The sequence below is a fragment of the Cydia strobilella genome, chromosome Z (genome assembly GCF_947568885.1).
Source record: "Cydia strobilella chromosome Z, ilCydStro3.1, whole genome shotgun sequence".
NCBI lineage: Eukaryota > Metazoa > Arthropoda > Insecta > Lepidoptera > Tortricidae > Cydia > Cydia strobilella.
Genome location: NC_086068.1, coordinates 13,875,957 through 13,900,724, shown reverse-complemented (window position 1 = coordinate 13,900,724; position 24,768 = coordinate 13,875,957). Strand labels below are relative to the sequence as shown.

The 24,768-nt window shown below is 37.1% G+C and overlaps 2 protein-coding genes across 4 annotated transcripts in view; one reads left to right on the top strand and one right to left on the bottom strand.

Annotated features, from left to right (window-relative positions):
* Positions 1 to 24,768, bottom strand: part of LOC134754214 (neprilysin-2) — a 278,975-nt gene that overhangs the window by 228,936 nt on the left and 25,271 nt on the right. The window lies entirely within an intron of this gene.
* LOC134754182 (amyloid beta A4 precursor protein-binding family B member 1-interacting protein) overlaps positions 1 to 24,768 on the top strand; it is a 129,874-nt gene that overhangs the window by 86,421 nt on the left and 18,685 nt on the right. For 2 of the 3 annotated variants that reach the window (XM_063690312.1, XM_063690313.1), the window contains exon 1: positions 22,963 to 23,256. In XM_063690312.1, the coding sequence (XP_063546382.1) occupies positions 23,104 to 23,256 (153 nt within the window). In that variant the 5' untranslated portion in view covers positions 22,963 to 23,103. Of the gene's footprint in view, positions 1 to 10,518; positions 10,615 to 22,962; positions 23,257 to 24,768 lie in introns of those variants that run through there. The other variant, XM_063690314.1, reaches the window with a different exon arrangement.

Here is a 24,768-nt window from a genome sequence, read left to right as displayed (position 1 = left end):
CGTGTACCGTGCACCAAAATAACTCGTGCTTGCATCACGCTGCACGCTGCACATGCACGGCCTTATATGTTTATTCCATTGCAGTTAACGGACGAAAACAGAATCGCCGGATTATATTGTACTTATTATAAATATTTACTACACAAACACATTTTTTTGTGATTGCGATAACTTTGTTTGTTTTACTCCTGTCAATGTTCTTTAGGTAGGTACGAGTAGGTACAGGTTTTGCCTAAAGGTTACCTTACCCACGGAAAAGATTTAGTCATCAAAGAAAACCTCAATATTTTTATACAATTACGTAGCTACCCTACTTATTGTAATTTATAATTGTAATTCACGTAACTTACACGGTATTTAATCGGAGATATATACTCGTAGTTATTATGCGTAGAGAGAAACAAATTGAGGCTTTAAGAGCTTTGGCAAAACATCTTAAATGGCATGAGTCATTTACCCGAGGGCAGTAAACCTCGAAAAAAGCGTTCACTTTTCAACCTAAGGCAGGGGGGCGTTCAAATATTACGTAATGCAATTGAGGGGGGAGGGAGGGTCTTGTAAAACGTTACGATGCGTTACAGGGGCGGGAGGGGGGGTTGGAACAAGGCGTTACGTAACATATTTTTTTTAATAAATATCATTATAATCACGCCTACTTCCCGGAGGGGTAGGCTGAGACCACGGATTTCCACTTGCTACGATCCTGACATACCTCTTCAAAGGGTCAAAAATCTTCGAAAATTGCGTTACGTAATATTTGAACGCCCCCCCAGGCTATACAGTTTACATTGAGCTCGTCGCACGCCAGCGCCAGGCAATGCAAACTTGTGACTCGTACATTACAGTGAAGTCGTGCATTTTCTTGCTTTTCCTGCGCGCCGCCTCGGAGGTGGAGGAATTAGTCAGACACATGATGACATGACGCAATTTACATTTTTACTATATCTATCATAGAGATGACGTCACCTAGCAGTATATGAGCACTTTATTCATTCATTTTAACGTTGTCAGCCGAAGCAAACATGTAATAACGCGTTATCATTTATGTCGAGAATCGTTAAACGATTGAATGTGAGTCGATTGTGAGTGAATTGCCAGTCGTCCTTGTCGAATGCATTGGAGATGAAGACTATGCGTTTGTACTGCAGTGCAACATCCCTAGCGCGGTAGTGTCGTATCTATATATGTGATTGTGACAGTTTTGGTATTGAACAGTTGTTCCTTCTAAAGGCTATTTCCATTATGGAAAGAGACTGCAACAGGTATCTAAGGCCACATTGCGAATGTCAATAAGGTAGGTTGCTTGTGAAATATACCATTATACCTGTATTATGTTCCTATCAGTCAAAAGCAGTGACAAGCCTTTTAGTTAGAGCATTGACGATGGATGAATAATTTGACCGCCTATTGTGCCACCGTGTTATGTTTCTCACGGTCATATGTTATATAATCCGACTTTTATAATCGATCTCTTGACGTGGACGTTCAATTGTTTAATTATATAACCCTTCTATTAAATTTAATCGCGAAATGATCCTTCTGTTAGGCATGGTGCTAAATAAAAACAAAACGAGAATCCAAAAGAACATTAGCATTCCTAATATTGTCAAATAATTATCATTACAAAGTAGCATCAGTTGAATGATTTGATAATGATAATGTTCTATTGTTATTAACACTTATCTACAAGTGCAACGTATTTGGAATACGTAATTCATCAAGTAGTAGTAGGTAGAGGTAGTCCCACATATTCACGCCAGTATAGTAAGTAGGTAGTACAATCATATATAAAATTAAAGACCTTCATTATTATTTTGCGTTTCGGGGTTCCACTTCTAATGTACCTGGTCAACAATTCTGGCGTAGCGCGTTACGATATTTTGGGGCTTTGAATAAGGACTGATCAGTCATGGCTTCGAAAGACAAACCCAATAGTGAATGAGCTTCAGGGTTTAACTCAACATCAGCATTTAATAACAATCGTATGTCGCTAGTGATATCGTGATGTGACGCCGGCCGGTGGAGGTCAAGCGAACAGTTAAATAAACACTGACTAGCCTAGGCACGAACGTATATTTGAATATTCCGCGGTTATTCGAACGCAACGAACTTGTAACTAAATATAATTTAATCACTGGATAGATAAATACTTAAAATTAGATACTTAATATTACGCGGGGCAGGGGAGGCTGACGAAGGATTAGACATTTAGACAGAACAATGCACAACTTGTAGGCGTGGTGGAAGCTAGCGCCTAAACGCCCTAAACAGTGCTCGTGCCCACAAAGAGAATATAATTATCTACTGCTGCTAATCACATTCCCATATATTATTCAGTTTGTGTATTACGGACATTATCGCTACTAAAATGTAGTAGGTAGGTAGGCTTTTTATATTCAAATGGTCGTCGCTTGATACTAGATTCAAAATAAACTGTCATGTAAATATATGCAAGGACATCTTTATTTTATTTGAGACTTATAAGTACGTTTCCTACAGTTTTAGAGATCAATTAAATTCAATCTTAAAGAAATACTTTAGAATATCAACTAATTGATATTACAATCTTATGCGTCACTTCTTAATGTTTTATTTGTGTCATCGCAGGCGCCATTTGTATAGGTATTGCGTGATGAATGATTAATGTAATATATGTATATACCTCTATACCTATATGAAACATCTACACTGAGTATACGTATTTGTAGTTTAGTTCAGTGTTAAAACTATAAATAAATTCTAAATATCAGAGGACATCTATTATAAACTGTCGTGACTTCAGTAAAAAAAAATACTTTATACATATATGTGTAACAGTAAGATTAACTTTATTATAATTTGCTTTTCAACAACAAAATGTGAATCTAGCTTACCAAAATTATGTTTGTTCGTTGTGTTGCGGGATAATTGCTGACTGTCGATAATTAGACACCACGTGAATCTATAGGTACTTGTAGATACGATGTGGCTTTTATGTGTAGTGTGAGTGGTTTATTGTGTATCGTAGCCGGCTCAATTAGGTAATCAAAACTTTTTTTATAAATCCCGTCCTTTCTATTGTCAGTATAAAAGCATTCACAAAACTTCAGAAACCGTTCCGCTAAAACTGTATAAAGGATCTAGACTACACTAGAACGGTCCGGGTCCGTCATCCATCCTTATTAGACCTTAAATTTTCGTTAAGTAATTACAAATCTAGAAGTATCTAAAATTTTACCTACATTATAGGCACAAGCTCACAGACGTGTTCAAAGTCAACAGTGAATAGACAATCTGCCGGCTGCTGCTGCCCGCATGGACTTGTTGGACTACAAGCCAATTCGAACGTAGTACAATTCGTAATTTTAAGCGCGATCGTTCCGAAGAAAATTGGTGTGCATTTAAAATGGCTAGCAACAAGTGTAACCAGATGGTAAGAGCAGCGAAACGGAAACACATTGACATTGCCATGTCATCCCCTGCCGAGACTTGGAAATTTTTAAAATCCATTGGTGTGGTCAAGTCTAACAATTTTTCTAATAACTTTTCTTCTTCGACTTCTTCGTTTTCATTAAATCGTCAGGTGACAACCAAAACTCACTATAGTTCGTTTTTTTAGCATTATAAAGAAGCATTAGAAAATCTTGACGTCTTTTTATTAAAAATCATTAAAAAAATAAGTCACAGCAATAAATCATTATAAATCATATATGATCTTTTACATTCTTTTGCTTTCATAAGTAATATAAACTAATTTATTAAAAGCATTTTTCAATATTTTTCAATAATAATTTTTGAGAAAAAAAACTGACTTCAATGGGGGACGCCGGTGAAAGATTATTGTTGATGGTGCACTCATAGATTCCAGACAATGAAATGAAAAAGACAACATCTTTTGCCTAATTATGTAGAAAAGGAGGTAAAACCACCCACATTTCTAGTAGCATTTCGTTTCTGTGAGGATCGCAGTTCTAACCTAACCCACTTTTCTAGTAGCATTTCGTTTCTGTAAGGTTCGCAGTTCCAATCTAACCTAACCCACTTTTCTGATAGCAGTTCGGTTCTGTGAGGATTTAGTAGCATTTCCGAGTCCGGGTCCGGGTCCGGGTCTGGGTTCGGGTCCGGGTCTTGGGCCGGGTCCGAGTCTTAGTCCGAGTCCGTGTCCGGGTCCAAGTTTGGGTCCGCGTCCGGGTCCGGGTCCGGGGTTGGTTACAGGTCCAAGTTTGGGTCCGGGTCCGTAACGAAGGGGACAAATCGCCAAACGTGAACTATCTGTCGTTGAAGAGTTCAATTCTGATCATCATCAGCAGTTCCGCTTGATTTGTTGATGAAAATGCTAAAATCACTATATGAATCCCATCATCAGAACTGCGTTGTGACTAAAACGGGACCAATCTGTATGTACTTACAATTAAAAAAAAACATAATCGGTCCGGAAATGACGGAGAAGAAAAAACATACAACCGAATTTTTTATTCCGAATTTGGTAATTTTTACCGCTTATACACAAAATTTATGCAATCTTAATTTGAATATGATAATTGTACCTACTGTATTATCCTGCTTGTGTGTTGCTTGGGATATGTATATGATATGTTACGTAAATGTTCATGCTTTTCATGTAATTTAAGTGTCGTCTTAGAATGAAAGCGTAACTTCGAATGTATGGTAGCGGCTTTTTGGAGGCGGGTTCGTGTCACTCTTATTAATCTATCACAATTAACTGACGCTACACTTTCCCCCACTACATGGGACTAGCCCGATGCATTAAGTACCGTGTATACCTACATTACAGCACGATATGCGAGAGCACGTTATGTAACTTTAAACAACGCGATTACATTCAGACCCACACGAGCTAGTTTGAACTAGCTTTGAGGCTGTATCTTTACTATCGGTTATTCGGGTTGGTAGTCAAGCGGAACTAGCACTTTACCTTCAGTAAAAGATGTTGTTATTGTGACTTCGCTTAAAGAGCAATTATAGTGAGGCCAGGATTACACTTGCAAGTTTTACTTACGTAAGTAGGGACAAAGCTATTTGCTAGAATGAGATAACGATATTCATATCTCATTCTGTAGTATAGCTGTGTCCCTACTTACGTAAGTAGGGACAAAGCTATGTGCTAGAATGAGATAACGATATTCATATCTCATTCTGTAGTATACGTAAGTAAAACTTACAAGTGTAATCCTGGCCTTAGAAAAGCGGGCAATAAGACTGAGTGAGTTCTAAATGTAAATACCAAGATTACCAAGTATACCAATACCAACTATGAATCACATTTTCTGACTGCTCAGGCCAGGATTACACTTGTAAGTTTTACTTACGTAAGTAGGGACACAGCTATACTACAGAATGAGATATGAATATCGTTATCTCATTCTAGCAAATAGCTTTGTCCCTACTTACGTAAGTAAAACTTACAAGTGTAAACCTGGCCTAACGACGATTTCGAACGATGATAATACCTACAATTATGGTGCTGATGCTTTATGGACGTATTTTACCTGTATTCGATAAAGTCGTCGTCAATAGAACTTACAAATAATGTAAACAAATATGACAAAGGTCCCTTTTTATAGTCGTTCGTAAATAATTCTTAAACGGTGGCCCGTAACAAGAAATGTTCTAAGATTACATAAGTAATCTACATAAAATTTTATTACGACTTAAGTAAAAATAGTGCCCAATGCCCCCCTACCCCCTACATCCCCTTATCCGACTTTTTTTACTATCATCAACAATTTCAGCCGTCTCTCAATCTTTTTATTGCACAAAAACTATAGTCTGAAAAAAGTACGAATTAAAAGTGTTAGCAATATTCACTAGATAGGATTTATGTTCGCAGACCCTGTTGGTAATCTAGCAACGAATTGGCGCGTTACATTTTGTTGTGATAGACGTTATATAAGACGTTACAGTGAGCCGGCTTTCCTTTCTGGTTATGGCGATATTATAACAAAAACTTAATGCTAAGGGCCGATGTGGCCGATTGACTGCCGGTACATTGCCAGAAGATATTGTGACGTTCCGCTTTATTTCGTTGACTACCGAAATGTATATGTACCTACCTATGACTTACGCTTACATCGTATAGATATTTTGGTCGGGGTCGAAGGAAGAGGGTCAGGTCACGAGATGTTATTATAATGTCACGTGCGCACATAATATATAATTTACGTATTTATTGAGGATAATTGCTAACTATTTACTTGCAGAAAAATGCCGCACCAAAGTACTCCCCATACACCTACAAAATTTTATAGAGAGTACATAACTTATTATTGTATTTCTCTCTGATGAGAATTATGAAAATGATTAAAACTAGTTACGTCCCAAAAGTTATTACAGTTAAAATGTATTTAGAAATTTATCTGCATTTGCTCAATTGAGTATGGAACAATGAAACGTTTCGCTAGATAAACGGACTTACGGATAGCCGCCGTATCAAGTGGGTCGTCATATACAAATCTGTTGATAATGATCAGGGCATTAAGTTTATTGTCGTACTCTCGCTCGGTTAGCCGCGAGTTCAGACAGATATATATATATATATCTGTAAGTAAGTGGCCTGGTTGCACATCAAGATAGTAGAGTGTAGAGTTGCACGGAGAGGCGATGATATGGCCACAGGCCAGGCCAGGCCAACACTTTACATCTAGGGAATGCAAACCGCACACGACACATCCAAACGAGACATTTTATGCTCGGTTAAAAACCGGTTTTTGGAGCCAACAACCGGTTAATAACCGAAATGATATTTATCGTATGAAACGACCTAAAAAGGTATAAAATAGCTTTAAAGTTAAATTATTTTAAATGAAATGTAATCGTTATGTATTATTTATTATTTTTCAATGTGAAAACCATACTTTAAAAATTTTTTTGGAAGTTGTTCATTCCATCCGCATTATTTTTTATGTGTCCTGTGTGTAATCCTGACAGTAGTTAGAATACTTGTAAAGTAAACGTAACGTCTGTGATGAAACAAACAGCATTTATTTTCACTCAAAAACGGAATAATGAGCGAAGCCGTAATTTATCGATGAGAATTAAATTAGTTACACATTTATAACAAATTAACTAAAGTTCATAGCGCGATAATAATAACATAGATTTACCTAAGCATGCCAAATGGAAAAGAGGTAATAATCTGTGATATGTACCTACCTATATACCTAGTTATAATCAAATATGTAATGTCTGACATGTAAAATTATTCATAATTTTATCAATAAAAATCTCAATCTCAATCTCAATCGCCTCGTGCAGAGTTAAAAAAGTCAGTAAACACATACGGTGTATTGTTAAGTGAACCATTCCAAAAATTGAACAATTGAACGCAGAACACTTTTGTAGCCTACCGTTATTTAATTAATCCGCGCTGGACCTGGTGATATATGGAGTCAAATTCATAGTATTTATATTTAATTATTTATCCATACAAGAAGTTAAATTATTTAAAAACGGGTCAATGACGTATTATTTAATATTAAGTCGAATAGCCCGACATGTTTCGGTCAAATTTACGAGGACCGTCTTCACGGAGTAACGATACGTCTTTACTACTAGAAGTTGTTCATTTTTAGGGTTCCTTACCTCAGAAGTAGGGCTTCCAAATACCGGACCTTTCGCAATACCGGTATTAATACCGGTATTGGCAAATTCAATACCGGTATCCCGGGATCCCGGGATTTTTTTGAAAAAAATAGGAACCAAGTAAATTTGAAGTAAAAATACCATTATTTTTTTTCAAATTCTTTTTTATTTTGCATGCGTATTACAATATATAGTATTTTTAACAATTATATCACTTAATAATAAGCCTCTTTTTCTATCTATTGACTAGTTTCTGCACTTGCAGCTCAATCGAATACAGAAACATTTTAGTATAAAAGGTTCAATAATTTTCTAACATAAATAAAGTAGCACTTACAGTGCATTGTATAAAAAACAACATCTTCTAAACTTTCGCTAAATCATTGTACTAAAATTTACTTAAAATATAATAATTTAATTTGTTTAAGTTATTTTTTAAGGTATAATTGGTACAATTGAAATGCAAAATAAAATAAATTTAAAAATCAGTAAATAATTAGCAATTTCCCCACTTGTAATGTAATAAAAATCAGTATATAACTCGAAACACGCGCACATTTAAACAAAAATTCAAATTTCAAGTTCTAAGACCCATAACGATTATAAGTCTTTTTTTTTAATATTCAAACATTAAACAGTCTTACAAATCTTGCAATATAATTTAAAATCAAATGTTTTTGTGCGTCGTTGTCATAAAATATTAATATTGTTTATTCTTTAAATAAAATTATCTATTGTACTTAAGTATTTAAATTTAAATAAATAAACCCACGTGGTATATTTCTCCCTTCGGAAGAAACATGACATGAGTTATAAATCGAGTTTATCTAATAAACAATAAACAAATAATATATAAACAAATAATATATGCATGCTTACGTGAGATTCAGACAAACTACAACCGGCGCGAAACTATAACTATAAAGCTTATAGCTTACGTACACATCAATTCACGTTATAAGCACTGAGAACCGACTGGCTACATTATGTTATACCGCTCCACGTCGCGTGCGCAAGACAGAGAATGCTGTCGAATTGTAAAACGAGAGGAAGACAAGATCTATGCGCGCAAAGCTTTGTGGTGATGCCGAATTTTAACGTTTCGATGGGTAGTTTACGTTTGTTTTGCATATTATTTAGTTAATAAAAATACGGGGATCCCGGTATTTCAAAATTAAATACCGGTATTGAAATCTACCATAAAAAAGGCGGTATCCCAGGATCCCGAAATACCGGGATCCCGGTATTGGAAGCCCTACTCAGAAATGAGCTCTTTCATTTAATATGTAACACGATATAGTTTGAAAAACTTTATTTTTTAATTTTCTCATTTACCCCCCAAAAGTGGCCCCCTTGTTTAATATTAATTGGTTTACATTACGTGTCCGTCTTTGGGTCACAAACATGTGTACCAAATTTCAACTTAATTGGTCCAGTAGTTTCGGAGAAAATAGACTGTGACAGACGGACAGACAGACAGACAGACGCACGAGTGAACCGAGTGATCCTGTAAGGGTTCCGTTTTTTTCCTTTTAAGGTACGGAACCCTAAAATTATTACTTTGGTCGAGCTTAGAACGCGACGTAAAACACTATGTAGAGCAATGTATAGGTACAAGTGCGAGACGGGCTCGCGCACGAAGGGTTCAGTACCATTACGAAAAAAACGGCAAAAAAACACGTTTGTTGTATAGGAGCCCCACTTAAATATTTGCTTTATTCTGTTTTTAGTATTTGTTGTTATAGCGGCAACAGAAATACATCATCTGTGAAAATTTAAACTGTCTAGCTATCACGGTTCTTGAGATACAGCCTGGTGATAGACAGACAGACACACATACAGACAGCGGAGTCTTAGTAATATTTAGGGTCCCGCTTTTACCCTTTGGGTACGGAACCCTAAAAAACAAAAATACACGTGTTACACCAAGGAACCAAATGGTCATACATAACGACCACTGCGGATTCAGCATTTGATATTTAGATTTAGTAGGGACTTTAGACAAGGAGAGTTATAATTATTCACATATTTTAACTGCAGTGCAAGTTACCAAAGTATGTAGAGGCGTATCCACTGGCGACTAAAACGACAACGGAAATAGCTAACTAGTAAATAATTTTAAAAAGTTTGGAACTCGACTAATAATGGAATGAGGGCTATCGTTTTTTTGCTCACCAGTTGGCGCCTCTGTTGATGGTGGTCCAAAAGACTACAGAACAGCTGTCAGTCATTGAAGTGACAAGTGACATTTGACATTTCGAACTTTGCGAACATGGAGACCATATGGAGACTATATAAAGGAGCCAAATCTCTATGTATGAAAAGTGTCCATCAAAAAACAGTAATTAGGCGGCGCCACCATACACCGAAATACTACCAAAAACAACCTACGTAATTTGGTCGGGTTATTTGTTGCCTTATATGGTTCATGTTATACTCATGTCCCAGAGCCTAACTAGCGCCACCGGAGAGATTAGGAATTATTATTTAGAGCTGAAAGCGGTCACTTTTGCAACAATTCTGCCATAAGAGATTGGCATCCTTTCTATACCATCCATATTTGCGAAGACCACCATCCACACTAGCGCCCCTAGCGGCGAATTCATACGCGTTAGCCCTCATTTGTATGCAACATTGCAGTCCCGAAATCATAGACATAGTACCATAGACATAGTATAGTAGTTATAGGGGTAAGAGAAATACATAATCATGTATTGACAGGTAATAATAATAAGTACCTAAATAAACAAGTTGTTATTGTTTTTACTTAGCCATTCGGCGAAGGAAAAATGCTATAAAAACAATTTTTATGAATAGGTACCGACATCTTGCTCCTCGTGTTTACGTACACGTAAATTCGTACTTGTAATTTCAGCTAGGCCGTGTGTTGGGCACTGTTGGCATTGGCAGATGGTGTGATGGTGTTGTTCGTTGCAGATGGCGCTGGTCGAGGAAGCAGGCGCGGGCGCCGCCTCCGACGACCCGGAGGCGCTGCTCAACGAGTGGCTCGGCGAGCTCACCGTGCTCACGGCGGTAAGAGTAAGACCCTACGCTTACGCCACCTCCCTACATATAGGTACTATCTCAACTGAAATAGGTGTCATATACATAGATTCAGTATCTAATGTACATACTTAGTAGTGTTTCTACTTGCCAAAACACAAATTTATGAAAATAATTTAATTTATTTGTTGTGTTATTCAAAGCTTTTTTGACGCATACTTTACCCAGGTCAAGAAACACAACCGGAAAAATCCCAAAATTTGTAAAAATCTTTGTTATTGTATTGTATGTAACTACAAGTAGGTATAAGTAACGTAAATAAGTATACGTATTGCTTCGAACATTTGTAAGTATAAAGGCCGTTTAGTATTTGATTTTTTTAAGAAGCTTTATATACGAGCGTACGTATTCTTATCCGAGGCCACACATAGTAAAGTATAACAGTCTAATAATTAACAATCTAGGTCCTAGTCTACTCGTAATACCTGCCCGGCGTATTTCCCCTGGGATTTCCTTATACAATAGGGTAGTAAACTAATTAGATAAGTAAAGCCAATTTTATTATAATTATTATACATATTTTTAAACAAGCAACACTGCTACTTATCTTCTCAATTTTTATACAAAACGCTTGTCTTATGGCTGTAGATGGTATGGGATGTCGTTGGATAGGTATTTTAAAATGAATAGGGGTTTTGAACAAACATTTTTTGATAAAGTGAATATTTTCGGAAATAATCGCTTTGAAAGAAACAAAATGTGTGTGACAATTTTTTTATCGTTTCAACCCTATAGTGTGGGGTGTCGTTGGATAGGTCTTTCAAAATAAATAGGGGTCTTTAAACAACATTTTTTGATAAAGTGAATCATTTGGGAAATAATTATTTAGAAAGGAAAAAAAAGGCTTTTTCCTTCTAACTTTTGAACCATCCATTCAAAAATTATGAAAAAAATCACAAAAATAGTGACTCGCTAAAAGTATTTCCTTCGTATTTTCTTTAAAAGCCTGGCAACCCTTATTTGTGACCGAATTTTTGTAGGCAACCCTATACCATTGTATTCGCAATAAAATTACCATTATTTTGATATATAATTCAAGCGTCAGACAAATGGGTGCAATTATCGATTTAAACTCATCTGTTTAAACACGGCAACCTCATAATAGTGACCGGAAAAACATAGGCAACCTAATTTATTCATATTGTACAAGTTGTATACTTTCCATCGGAACTTATTTCGTTCGTCAGACAAATCGGTGAAATTTTAAGAAAAAAAAATATTTTCAAAAATTTATTAAATATAGCCTTGACCATATTTCTTTAGGCAACCCTATTTATTTATATTCAGGAACATATTTTCTTTCATAAAATATAAGTTTCATCCGTCAGACGTATCGGTGAAGGTCGACCATATATAACGTATCTCCTACTATATGTATTTAATTATGTTAAGGTAAGGTGAAATTTCATTATATAGTTGGTCAAGCAAATCTTGTCAGTAGAAAAAGGCGCGAAATTCAAATTTTCTATGGGACGATATCCCTTCGCGCCTGCATTTTTAATTTGCCGCCTTTTTCTACAGACAAGATTTGCTTGAACAACTATAAATGAGAAACCTGTATTTCACTAGGGACTCTAGGGAGGCGCTTCAATTAAGTATGTGGTGTGCTGTCATTTTATTTAATCGTTTAATCTTGTAGTAAATACTTAGGAGTATGTACCTATATTTAAATTGGGTTTCGACATGCGTTGTTAATCATTTAAAAACACCACCTGGTCAAAACAGCGAATCGACATAACGAGATGGTTAAATAAAAAAAAAATGAAGATCTGCGTGTACGCACACGTGTGGAGCAGCCGCAGCCGGCGCACGGCAGCCGGCAGGTGCGCGACCGTATGCGCCCGCGCCATGATTTTGCTCGTGCTTGAAACCTTTTAAATTATTATATTTATTATCTTCTGGTCCCCGAATCGAAAACTTTATCTACAGGCCCTTAAACTGCAACGGATATGGACACTGGACTGTGTTACTTTATAAATATTAAGTGGTAGTTTATAATTATTGGCAATCGCGGCTATTAAATTCTCGGATAGCAATTTTAAATCCAGGTAAGTACTTAATAATTATAAAAATTGATATCTATATGCTACTTAAATAGGTAGGTCACGAAGGTTACGCGTCAGCTATTTAGCATAATCATAGAGTAACTTATACTAGAGCGGTACTGTCATAGTAAATTTTGTAACCCCAGTAAATTCACTGCCATCTGTCGACACACTTTAAAACTAAAAATAAATATTTATAAAAATACGATAAAATGTATTTAAATAGGGATAAATGATTTTTTTTATTTGCATTAATTATTTTTATGATTTTGACCCATGTTCTTTCACTGATATGCGTTAAAATTATAAACAACAAACGAAACCGTCAACGCCCTCTATACGAGTGTAGGCCAAAACTAGTGGCGCCCTCTGATCGAGAATCAAATTTTCGTGATTTTCGAGGCACGTTTTTTCCTTAGACTGTATCCATCTATTACGGAGTTATATCTATCTTTGGCATAATAAACAAATACATTTATTACAGCAAATAAAGTACAAGTTATTACAATATGTATTGCATTAAATACATAAGATCCTAAAGCTGCGTCTTACGTAGGCGAACGACTCGCGAACGCGAAACGAAGCGGCGCGACGCGGCGGCCCACACGGCGAGGAAGAAACAAACTGTTGAGTTGAGTTGATACGTATGGGTATGGAAGTGTCCTAGGTGAGCGTTCTTCGCGCGAACGCGGGCGGCCCGGAGCGGCGCGGCGCGGCGCGATGCGATGGCCGTCTATAATACACGTGCAAGGGTTTGATGCTAGAAAGATATCGACCTTATTCTTAATTAATAAAGTCGATTTTTGTATTGTGTGTGTTAACAGCGCCATCTATGGGACTCTCTCTATTCTCTATTGAACCCTCGATAGCTTACCTACATTACGCACCCACCAGGGTACATAGTTCACAAGACGATCCATAGGTGGCGCTATAATCAACTTTGGATATATAATTTTATTTCATTTCCCTATAAATTACAGTAAAAACTATGAAAAATCAAATGTGAGTCGACTAATCAAATCTAATCCGGTATTTTACATGCGCCACGCCTCTAGCCGCGTCGTATTCGCGTCAAAAAATCAAATGGATTAAACGCGCCCGCTTCGCGCCGCTCCGCGCCGTTTCGCCATCGCGTCAAGATCGCTCACATGTGACACTTACATAGGTAAGAACGGCTTGTTTCTTCCGCGCCGCATCGCACCGCCTGACGATTCCGTGCAAATCGCGCCGCTTCGCCCCGCGTCGCGTTCGCAACGAGGTCGCTCACGTAGAACACTTCTATGGGTATCAAAGGATTGATTTAGCCGCGTCGCGCCGCTTCGCTTCGCGTTCGCGCGTCGATCGCCTACGTAAGACCACAGATTAATAAATAGTTACTACGTGTAAGACGCTACGTTACATACAAACTAAAATCTAACACATAATAACATTAAGAGCGCTCTTAAAAGAAAACTGGAAATAATGTAAATTGATGATATTCCTCGACGAATTCAGGACTTTACGCTCATTATCAGAAACAAAGAGTACTTGTTGCAGTAAAAGCGTCTTCTTAAATTTAGGAATCCTGAATATGATTTTTCTCCTGATGGTCGTTTACGAAAAACCGCGTGAAGCACTGAATAGTGAGGACTTATTTCGAAAATTTGAGAAGTTTATTCTGCTAAAGTTGCATATTTTGTATTACCAAAGATAGACTCCGTAATAGATGGATACAGTCTAAGGAAAAAACGTGCCTCGAAAATCACGAAAATTTGATTCTCGATCAGAGGGCGCCACTAGTTTTGGCCTACACTCGTATAGAGGGCGTTGACGGTTTCGTTTGTTGTTTATAATTTTAACGCATATCAGTGAAACAACATGGGTCAAAATCATAAAAATAATTAATGCAAATAAAAAAAATCATTTATCCCTATTTAAATACATTTTATCGTATTTTTATAAATATTTATTTTAAGTTTTAAAGTGTGTTGACAGATGGCAGTGAATTTACTGGGGTTACAAAATTTACTATGACAGTACCGCTCTAGTATAAGTTACTCTATGGTATTACTAATACCCTGTACTTTAGGAAAATCGTTTGATATTTTTCCTACATGCCTTTCAGAAAGAGAAAATCAAAGAAAAATGAATTCAATTTTCTCTTCAAAAAGTAGCGTTGTTGATTATTATTGTAATTTTAATTAGTGTTTTTATTTACACCGATACGTTCAAATACCTATTAGTCATAATAAACTTTTGACAAATGAGTTTTAATCACAAATATTTGTTTTTAGGGTTCCGTACCCAAAGGGTAAAAACGGGACCCTATTACTAAGACTCCGCTGTATGTCTGTCTGTCTATCCATCTGTCACGAGGCTGTATCTCATGAGCCGTGATAGCTAGAGAGTTGAAATTTTCACAGATGATGTATTTCTGTTGCCGCTATAACAACAAATACTAAAAACAGAATAAAATAAATACACATTCAAGTGGGGCTCCCATGCAACATACGTGATTTTTTTGCCGTTTTTTTGTGTAATGGTACGGAACCCTTCGTGCGCGAGTCCGACTCGCACTTGGCCCGTTTTTTTAGGTACCTACACACTATTATTATTATTGCCGACTGTACTTTACGCTCTCAAATCATAGTAATCGGATTCGTCCACACGAATTAGTTTAAGCCAAAACGCTACAAAATACAACATACAAAGGTATTTGAAGCAGGTAGTGTTTTTTAATACTACGTCGGTGGCAAACACGCATACGGCCCGCCTGAAGTTAAGCAGTCTCCGTAGCCTATGGACGCCTGCAACTCCAGAGGTGTTCCATACATACGCATTGCCGACCCTAACACTCCGCACCCTCGTTGAGCTCTGTAGTTTAAAACAGAGTTGCAAATGTTTGTGTCATTGTTAGTTATTTTAAAGTGTATTTTAAAACTGGATTCTTTTAAGAACTTTAGTATTATTATTATCACTTGCATTGCAATAAAGGAAGGCCAGTTTTATTTTTTTCGTTCGCAACCGCTAAAGCAACGACAGCTGTGGCCCGTTATCCGCCTGAATCGGCCAAAAAACAACGCCTATGAAATTTAGGCACATCACATGCTGTGTGAGTCCGTAAGAAAAAGCACGTGTATGCTCTTTCCGTCCGTCGCCTGTTAGACGTTTTAATCCGTACCTACAGAATTAAGGGCTCTCGCATAACTAGCTCTAGCACTAGGTTATGTAGGTACTATCTTTAGCTGGGCGTTCAACACGTACCCGCCGTAATCGAATCGCTCATCGGTTTGTGTTTCGTTACAAACACTTGACAGTGATCGCGGGAAATGCACTACATACTTTATTCCACCATTCCTATAAAGATATATTTCTAGAAAGGGTCGGCATCGCACCCGTGTTACATCAAATGTCGCAAATCGTCCACTGCCTGCTGTATCTGCTTGCCATCACTTACTCGTATTTGTCACCGGCGTGGTATGCAAACCAATTCTCCGTCATTTTAGAACATAAGCCCATTGAGGTGCAGTAGGTTCAGCCAGTAGAGATTTTGAAAAATCGTAGCGCTTTTTTAAATCACAATCAGTATCAAAAATTTACGGTTGTCAAAATTTTATTAGCAATCTTGAGGCCTTCTTCTAGTAACTTCATTGATTCAAAACCTGATTTCTTGACTTTCGCTCCGTAGAAAAAAATTACGAACATAGATCTGTAACGCACCTTATTTTTGCAATTTAACGCACCCGAGGAATAAAATCGGGACCCTATCACTAAGACTCCAATGTCCGTCTGTCTGTCACCAGGCTGTATCTCATGAACCGTGATAGCTAGACAGTTGAAATTTTCACAGATGATGTATTGCCGTTGCCGCTGTAACAACAAATAATAAACAGAATTCTTTCTAATAAAATAAATATTAGAATAAAATAAATATTTAAGTGGGGCTCTCATACAACAAACGTGATTTTTTGCCGTTTTTTGCTCGATATTACGGAATGGTACGAAACCTTCTTGCGGGAGTCCGACTCGCACTTGGCCGTTTTTTTTTTTTGTTAAAACTTACCAAAACTTTAAATCAAAATCATCTCGCTCACGCTTACGCTCAGTGAGATTGAGAGAAGGACCTGAGACCTGAACCCGCGGGGCCTTGCCTTATACAGAGGTAAGCATTTTTAATAACAAACCACTTTATTTTTATTTATGCCTCTTATCAGCACTTGTACAGTCGCCATCAGATAATATATCAAAGCGGCCGAGGTGCTCAAAAATATCTGAACACGCACTTAACGCCTTGAGTGGCCTTGACAATAGAGGCCTGTTCAGATATTTGTGAGCACCTTGGTCGCTCCGATATATTTGATCTGATGGCGACTGTACCCTCGAGCAAATATTTACATACTAGTATTTACATCTGCAGTCATATTAATAGCCACACAATAGAATAGAGATTTCGCGAATTACAAAGAGTCTTCCCTCACGCAAATGTAAATTTTGCTTTACTTTCTTAACGAAAGCCGGTCAGTTAGTTCTGTATGCGTGAACTGCTCTTTGCCTGCGTGTGCTCAAGCCTAGCTAAACTGTCAAATATGCAATTATATGTAATTATAACATGTTCTAAGTATTGTTTTATAAATATTATGTACTTGCATGTGGATTTATTACATATAATATAGTTAACTTAATTAAATCTGTAAATAGAACTCGCACCTAATAATTATTAATGTGTCTTGTTAATTTTTAGAAAATTTTAATGTTCGCTGCTTTTCTTTAGCAAGTTATTCGTTACGATCATTTACAAGTTTTTTCGAAATATTATTTATTTATGCCGAACATTCTAATAAAATTGCAGCAATATTCTAATATAATTGTACTCACCTAAAATGTATTAAATAAATGTAATGTTTAACATTTAGTGTTGACTTGTAAACCAGGTGTGCGCTATTATCCGGCAGTGATGCGCCGGCGTCGCGCAGATTGCTCTCGGTCACCTTGCGTGGCAGGTGCAGGTGCAGGTGCACCCGCCAGTGATTTTGTTTTAACATCCTCTCGGTAACCGTGACTTTGCTTTCCTTTCGCTTCAATGTGGCTCGAGCATTTACTACCTACCTATTTGTTGGTCCTACAAAAAACATTAAGTAGGTACCTGTACCTACATGTAAAAAAGCGAGTCTCATAAACGTACTCCTTCTACTGCATAAAAGTTTGGGGGCAGATATCTATTTGTATATTTTTTTTTAATAAATTAAAGTTCAGACAGTAGCGAATCGCATGATATTCAATGATGTTATACCTTTGCATATCTGCTTGGTAACAGTTTTATAATATTAATATTTTTCTTTTAGGTGTTTTTGACATATCAGTCCGATCAAGATATTATTAAGATTAGGTACTGGTCATTATATAAAAAATTTAAGGTCAATATGGGTAAGTGTGACATACTTTTGTAAAAGTTTACTTTGAACACATACCTAAATCAATATCATAAATTTGGATTTCGAACTGTGCCCTAAGGTACAATATGGTATGTTTCAACTTTAGCTGAAATCAATGTGTTTTATGTTCGTTTGATGATTTAAAGATGGTATTTTCTTTAATGAAAGTCAAAAAGTCAAAAGTCAGGGTAACACTTCTCCAGCAAAATGAGGTAAGTATGACTACTTTGTTAGTGCACGCTAGACAACATTTTTTAATATTAAAACGCAATAACCATGAATCATGATACAAAACAATGATGATTAATTTATAAAGTTATCGTCATCATTTATGATGAAATATAATCGGGGTAACTGTGACATATATGTTCCAACCTGGGGTGGAAAACCTTTTTTAATGAAAAATGCACTTTTAAGAAAAAATATTCACGACTGAAAAAAAATGTGAACAAAACAAAAATGACCTTCTATTTATAGGAATAAACACACTTCATAACGCTGGGGTGGCGCTTGTTGTCCCAGCCGGCGAATTACGGTTATTAGATTTATTAGATGAAGATAAAACATAATACATACCGGTGAGATAAAAAATAAGGTAGGTATCTTAATTAATAATTCCACGCAGACGAAGTCGCGGGCAAAAGCTATTAGTCATTGATGATACAAAAAATGATTGTTTACGATCTCTGATACGGGGCAAGTGTAACATACAGTCATACTTGCCTCAAGTGAGATAGACACACTGTCCCAGTCACTCATTGTATGCCACGTGTAGGCTGCAACTCGTATTTAAAAAATTGTGAGATTTCAAAATGACGATAATCTCAAAATTGCTTGACAACGTCACCTTTGTACTTAATAAATTACAATTGATAGTTTATTTACTCATGATAACAGATTATAGCAGTATCAGTCTCAAATATTTTACGTAATATGAAGGTCAGTTACACTTGCCTCGTAGCTACACTTACCCGTACTGACCTTACCTGTTTAAATGTAAACGCGGCCTTAATACCGTTCTACTGTATTGTTGTCGAACCGCAGGCAATATATTGTGATTTTATTATAATAATACGTAGTAGTCAACATAATTGCCGACTACACACACTATGAATTGATATTATTTATTAAAGTACAGGTTGGGGGCAAAGTGGTCGTGTTTTGGCGTATTTAATTGATGCGTCTGTCAACGCCGGAGATTGAATGCCGGTGACACATCTGTCGCGGCGGCATCGGCAGGTGGAGGAAGACACCACCTGTTGCTTTTTTTATGCTCGGCCAACTCTTTTATGCGGGTTGTGGTCTAATGCCTCATGCTTACAGAATACGTCCGGAAGCAGAGATTAATTTTATAGCAATAACATAACAGCCTAAATATAGGGAAGCGTACCTATTTAAAGGCACTAGACATCCTTAAGGTCTTCCATAACTAAATAGTAAGATATTTATTGTGAAAGGCAAATCTCCTAATGTAATTAAAGGCATTTTTAGGGTTCCGTACCCAAAGGGTAAAAACGGGACCTCTATTACTAAGACTCCGCTGTCCGTCTGTCCGTCCGTCTGTCCGTCTGTCTGTCTGTCACCAGGCTGTATCTCATGAACCGTGATAGCTAGACAGTTGAAATTTTCACAGATGATGTATTTCTGTTGCCGCTATAACAACAAATACTAAAAACAGAATAATATAAATATTTAAATGGGGCTCCCATACAACTTTTTTTGCTGTTTTTTACCGTAATGGTACGGAACCCTTCGTGCGCGAGTCCGACTCGCACTTGGCCGGTTTTTTTTTAATTTAGTGAGTTACGATATCTATTTATTTGCGTTGAAACTAGCTTTATATATAGCTTAAAGTTGTCCTTTATAGGTGTATTTGCTTTTTGTTTTTTTTATTTATTTTTTGTTTAATCTTTAAAGTTTTGTGCAGTCAGCGGTTGGAGTGCATGGTTACTTTATGAATGAATTCCATTCCTGATGTGTCTATGCGGTTTTGCAGCTGGCAGTACACACTAACCTTGGCTTGTGCTGTCGGTACTTGTGTGTTGAACTGAATTTTAGTTATATTTGATTTTTGTATATTTAATTTTTATAAGTGAGAACCTGTAATTGGCTCTGTAATTCTATTGTAGCTTTAAAAATGTTTATAGCTGTTGGTTTTCCATGTATGAAATAAAAATAAATAAATAAATAAATAAATAAAATAAATTAACTGTTCGGTTCTTAATAAACAGTAGATATTAATAAGAACCGAACTACAGATAGGCTACGCTAACTGCTTACCATCAGGCGGGCCGTATGCTTGATTGCCACCGACGTATTGGTAAAAAAAAAGATATAAGTAGTTGTCTTTTTTTGTCGAAATAAACCCAAAGGCACATAAATTATTATAAATCCTACACCTGCGAAAGGAGTTTTTTTGGTGTTGGAGTTTTACTCCTTATCTGGGTTAGATACGAGTATTATCAAATTCCGTCTAAATTAAGGGCGGTATCAAAGTAACGTAACCCCTATATCACTGATATACTAAGTACTGACTTATAAACTTGACCACCGAACTAAATTTTGGGGTTTATTGGAGTACTCCTTGAGAAATGATTTTCATATATGTACACTCTTGGACATATTTAGGGAAAAAAAAGTTTAATTACTAATTTTGAAATTACGTTAGGTGCTGTAATCCAGTAATTAAACCTCGTTTTTTGCGTTCCTCTTAGTTTGTCCATGAGTATATATCATGAATGAATGTATGAAAATGTATGGGGAGTAAAATGAAACGTTACGTAAACGTTAAGTATAACGTACCGTTATGTTTCGTTCGCAACACTTTATTTATCGGCTGCATGGAAACACTATTTATTCAATGTCAATTTGCGGAGGTTTAATCTTAAATAATTGTATTATGTATTTTATAATCGTTCGTAACGTAAGGAGTAAACTCCAGTCGTGCGTCGGAGCTGACAGACATTCATTTTTTTCCTAGGTACACTAAATAATAAAACCGAGTGTGGTGTGGTTTTTTCTCTATTTTTTTAAGTTCATAATCGAAGAGATATAAGTTGTATTTATTTGTTTTACAAGGGGGCAAAGTTGTTGTTTAACCCCTCGTGCTAATATTGATACCCGAGCAAGCGGATTATTCCCAAATTTAACCACGAGCGTAGCGAGTTGAATCTTAATCGTTGCGAGGGTTTCAAGGCACGATTTGTGTGTTAAACAAACTCATACCGAATGAAATAAGAATGAATGGATGAGGAAAATAGTAAATAGTAAATACTAACTGTGCAACATTACAAATCAAATGAATACTTTTAAATATTTAACATTCAAAATCATCGCTGAAAAGGTAAAATGAGGAAACAAGTCAAACAATGCATAATAGTTATTTGTTATACAAGGGTGCAAAGTTGTATTTTACCCGCGAGTATGGAATTGAAACACGAGCAAGCGAAAGGATTCTATAGTTGTTCTAAAATAGAATCCTGAGCGTAGCAAGTGTTTCAACACACGAGAAGTAAAATACATTTGCACCCGTGTGTAACACAAAACTTTTCCTCTCACTATAGCGAGGAAAGTGCAACATCCACAGGCGTTAGATCATCTTCATCACTGGAATCACTTATTTTGTACGATATTATAACAGAAAACACTGGAAATTCTGATTTTTACGTGGGTCGGTGAGAATTGTTTTTAAGTAAAAAAATTGTTGACAATGTTGACATTTCTGTTCTGACCTGACGTATGAAATGTCAACGATGCGTTTTGAAATTGCATCGACTCAACTTGTGCGTTCAGAATTATATTTAACATCATTATAAAAAATCTAACGTTTCTTATGGAATTTTAAGGTTTATGACTTAAAATTATTAAATAAAGCTAAATTTGGTATTTTTTATTAGATTCTCAAACCATTTATTTAATGATAATTAATATCGAACGAACCATTATTATGAGCGTTTTACGTTTTGTTATCTGTCAAGCTACTTAAACACGCTCCATTCAAGGTCAAATTACTTTACCCACTAGTGGATAAAATGCGTTTTTCCCCGCTTGTTTTAAAGGATAAAAGACGGCTTTCCGAGCTAGTGAGGGGAAAATTACTTTGCCACTTGTGGATAAAATGCAACTATCTCATCAGTTTTTGAAGAATAAAGAGGGCCTTATTGAACTGGTGTGCAAAAAATAATAATTGACTAATCTACTCGAGTTTTTAACGTTCTTGTTAAGGGTTGATTTTTGTTTTCCACCGCATCATGAGTTGTGTGGGACTATGTGCGGGTGTGAGGAGTGGTACTACTGGTACTGTACGGTTGATGTTGGTGACATAATGCCTACAACGCGTCGTGGTCAGCGTTTTTGTGTGCGTGCGTCTGGGGAGTGTGGGTGCGCCCGACGTGATCGGGACAGTAGGGAAGCGCCGGGTGCCATGCCGCTATTGCGAGCTTCAGCCGGGGGGGACTCACGCACACACACACAAGCCGCGCGCCCCGCACACGTGCACATTACGCAGTGCTTATACTGGTCTCCCTTCCCCTGCGCTGTAGCTTGCTCGCTGCTGCTCGCGGTCCATAATGTGTCAAAACTCTAGTTGTGTTTGAGATTGCGTACGTTATACGCGCTTTGTAAGCGGGCAGTGTAAAATTTATTTGTCCTTCAGTGTATAAACAAGTAGTTTCAAGTCGTAATCGAGTATTTATGTATTATGATTCAATATCGTCTAAGTGAATGGGCGATGTCAGCAATGTACGAATAAATGTGTCGGTATTAGGTCGCGCGCAGACTCCTGTGGCACTCACTCGGACATTTTACTCCTTTTAGGACTACCTGCCGTGTTGCATATTTTCTTTTTGGCATTTCCTGAAGTACAAGACACCATTCAAGATTACAGCAGTTATGAACTGCTTTTCATACATTTTAAAGTGCAGCGCCGTGCCGGCGCATTGGCATACTTAGCCGATAAAATGTGAAGTTCTAGTTGATGAGTCACGAGTTGCAATGTAAGCGGAATGATGGATGTTCAAGTGAACGAGCCAAACAAATGGCATCGTGGGGGTCTCTTGTATACGCTTAACAGAAGTTTTCGGCTAGCCAGTGGCAGATCCAAAAACGCTCATATCGAAAGCAGACCAGTTATAAGCATTCCTGAGATGTCATCGACGGTGAGTAGTAACTAACATACTTTTCAACTGTAGACGAACAGTGCTGTTGCATGTTGAATGTAAGCGGAACAGGGGATAGGAAAGCTAATGCTTGCTGAAAACCGTCCTCTGGAAGTCCCCGTGGTAATTTGTAGAATAACAATTAGATATAACACGTGTAGTGTGTAGTGATCTGCGTGCCTGTTATGTTATGCGTGGAAAAAGACCGCGAGAGGAGGCGAGGCAAGGGTGGCAGGCAGCGGCCGGAGCGTCGACCGGCGGCCGCCCCGCCAGCGCCCAGCGCCACACATGTTCAGCGCACTACTGTAGTGTAGTGTAACAGTGTAGGCCGACCCGGCTCCGGAACAAGGAACTACGCCCCGGAACATAAGTTAATAAGCCCTCCCTATTCTGTTACTAGTCGGGAATGGGAGTGTTATCTCACTAGATTCCGATTGTTTGTCGGCCAAAGTTTCGAAAACACACGTTTTATACGTAGGTAAGTTTATTTTGTTTAACGACATAGGTACCTAAATCTCATCAAAAATCTCATTACCTATTTTACCTACCTCATATGCGATATAAACGTATTACCTACTTATTAGTATCGTATCGCAGTATAATTTGCTATTAATCCAAATAATTTGAAATCCACGATTATATTTATACATACTTTTACCGTGTGTTTGATAGTGTAACTGAACTGGGGGCCTAGTCAAGATGACAATCGTACATCGAAAAACACCGATCGAAAAGAAAAAAAACCGTACAAGTGCGAGTCGGATTCGCCCACCGACGGTTCCGTACTTTCTAGTATTTGTTGTTATAGCGGCATCAGAAATACATCTGTGAAAATTTCAACTGTCTAGCTATCACGGTTCATGAGATACAGCCTGGTGACAGACAGACGGACAGTGGAGTCTTAGTAATAGGGTCCCGTTTTTACCCTTTGGGTACGGCACCAAAGAGTAAAGTAAGTAGGTATAATAGGTAAAGAGAGCCTTTCTTGAAGCATTTTATGGAAACTAATTTGAAAGCACCATCTCTGATTTGCTCCCGAAACTACCTATGTATGTGTGCATGCACACCTACATATGCACGTGTACTTTCGTCCTACATAATATTGGGTCTACTGGGGCGGTTTACAAGTCAATTTTTTGTTTGGTTTCTTGTAACATAAAAGATTTTTGATTACAAGATATCAAACAACAAAAATTACTCGTAAACCGTCCAATAAGTAGACCTAATATTATGTAGAAAAAGTTTTAAAGAGTGGAATTAATTTAACAAAAAAAGCACCGGCCAAGCGCGAGTCGGACTCGCGTTCCAAGGGTTCCGTACATTACACAATTTAAACAATGTATTTATTATGTGAAACGTGAGTGTAAATGTCTTTAAAAAACCCGTAGGGGTCGGATCTAAATTTAAGTAATTAAGTCCGACTCACGCTTGACTGCACTTTTCTAATAGCTTTTCCTGTGATCTATAGGTAAAGAACTATTTTGTGTATTTTTTTTCAAAATTTTAGATCCA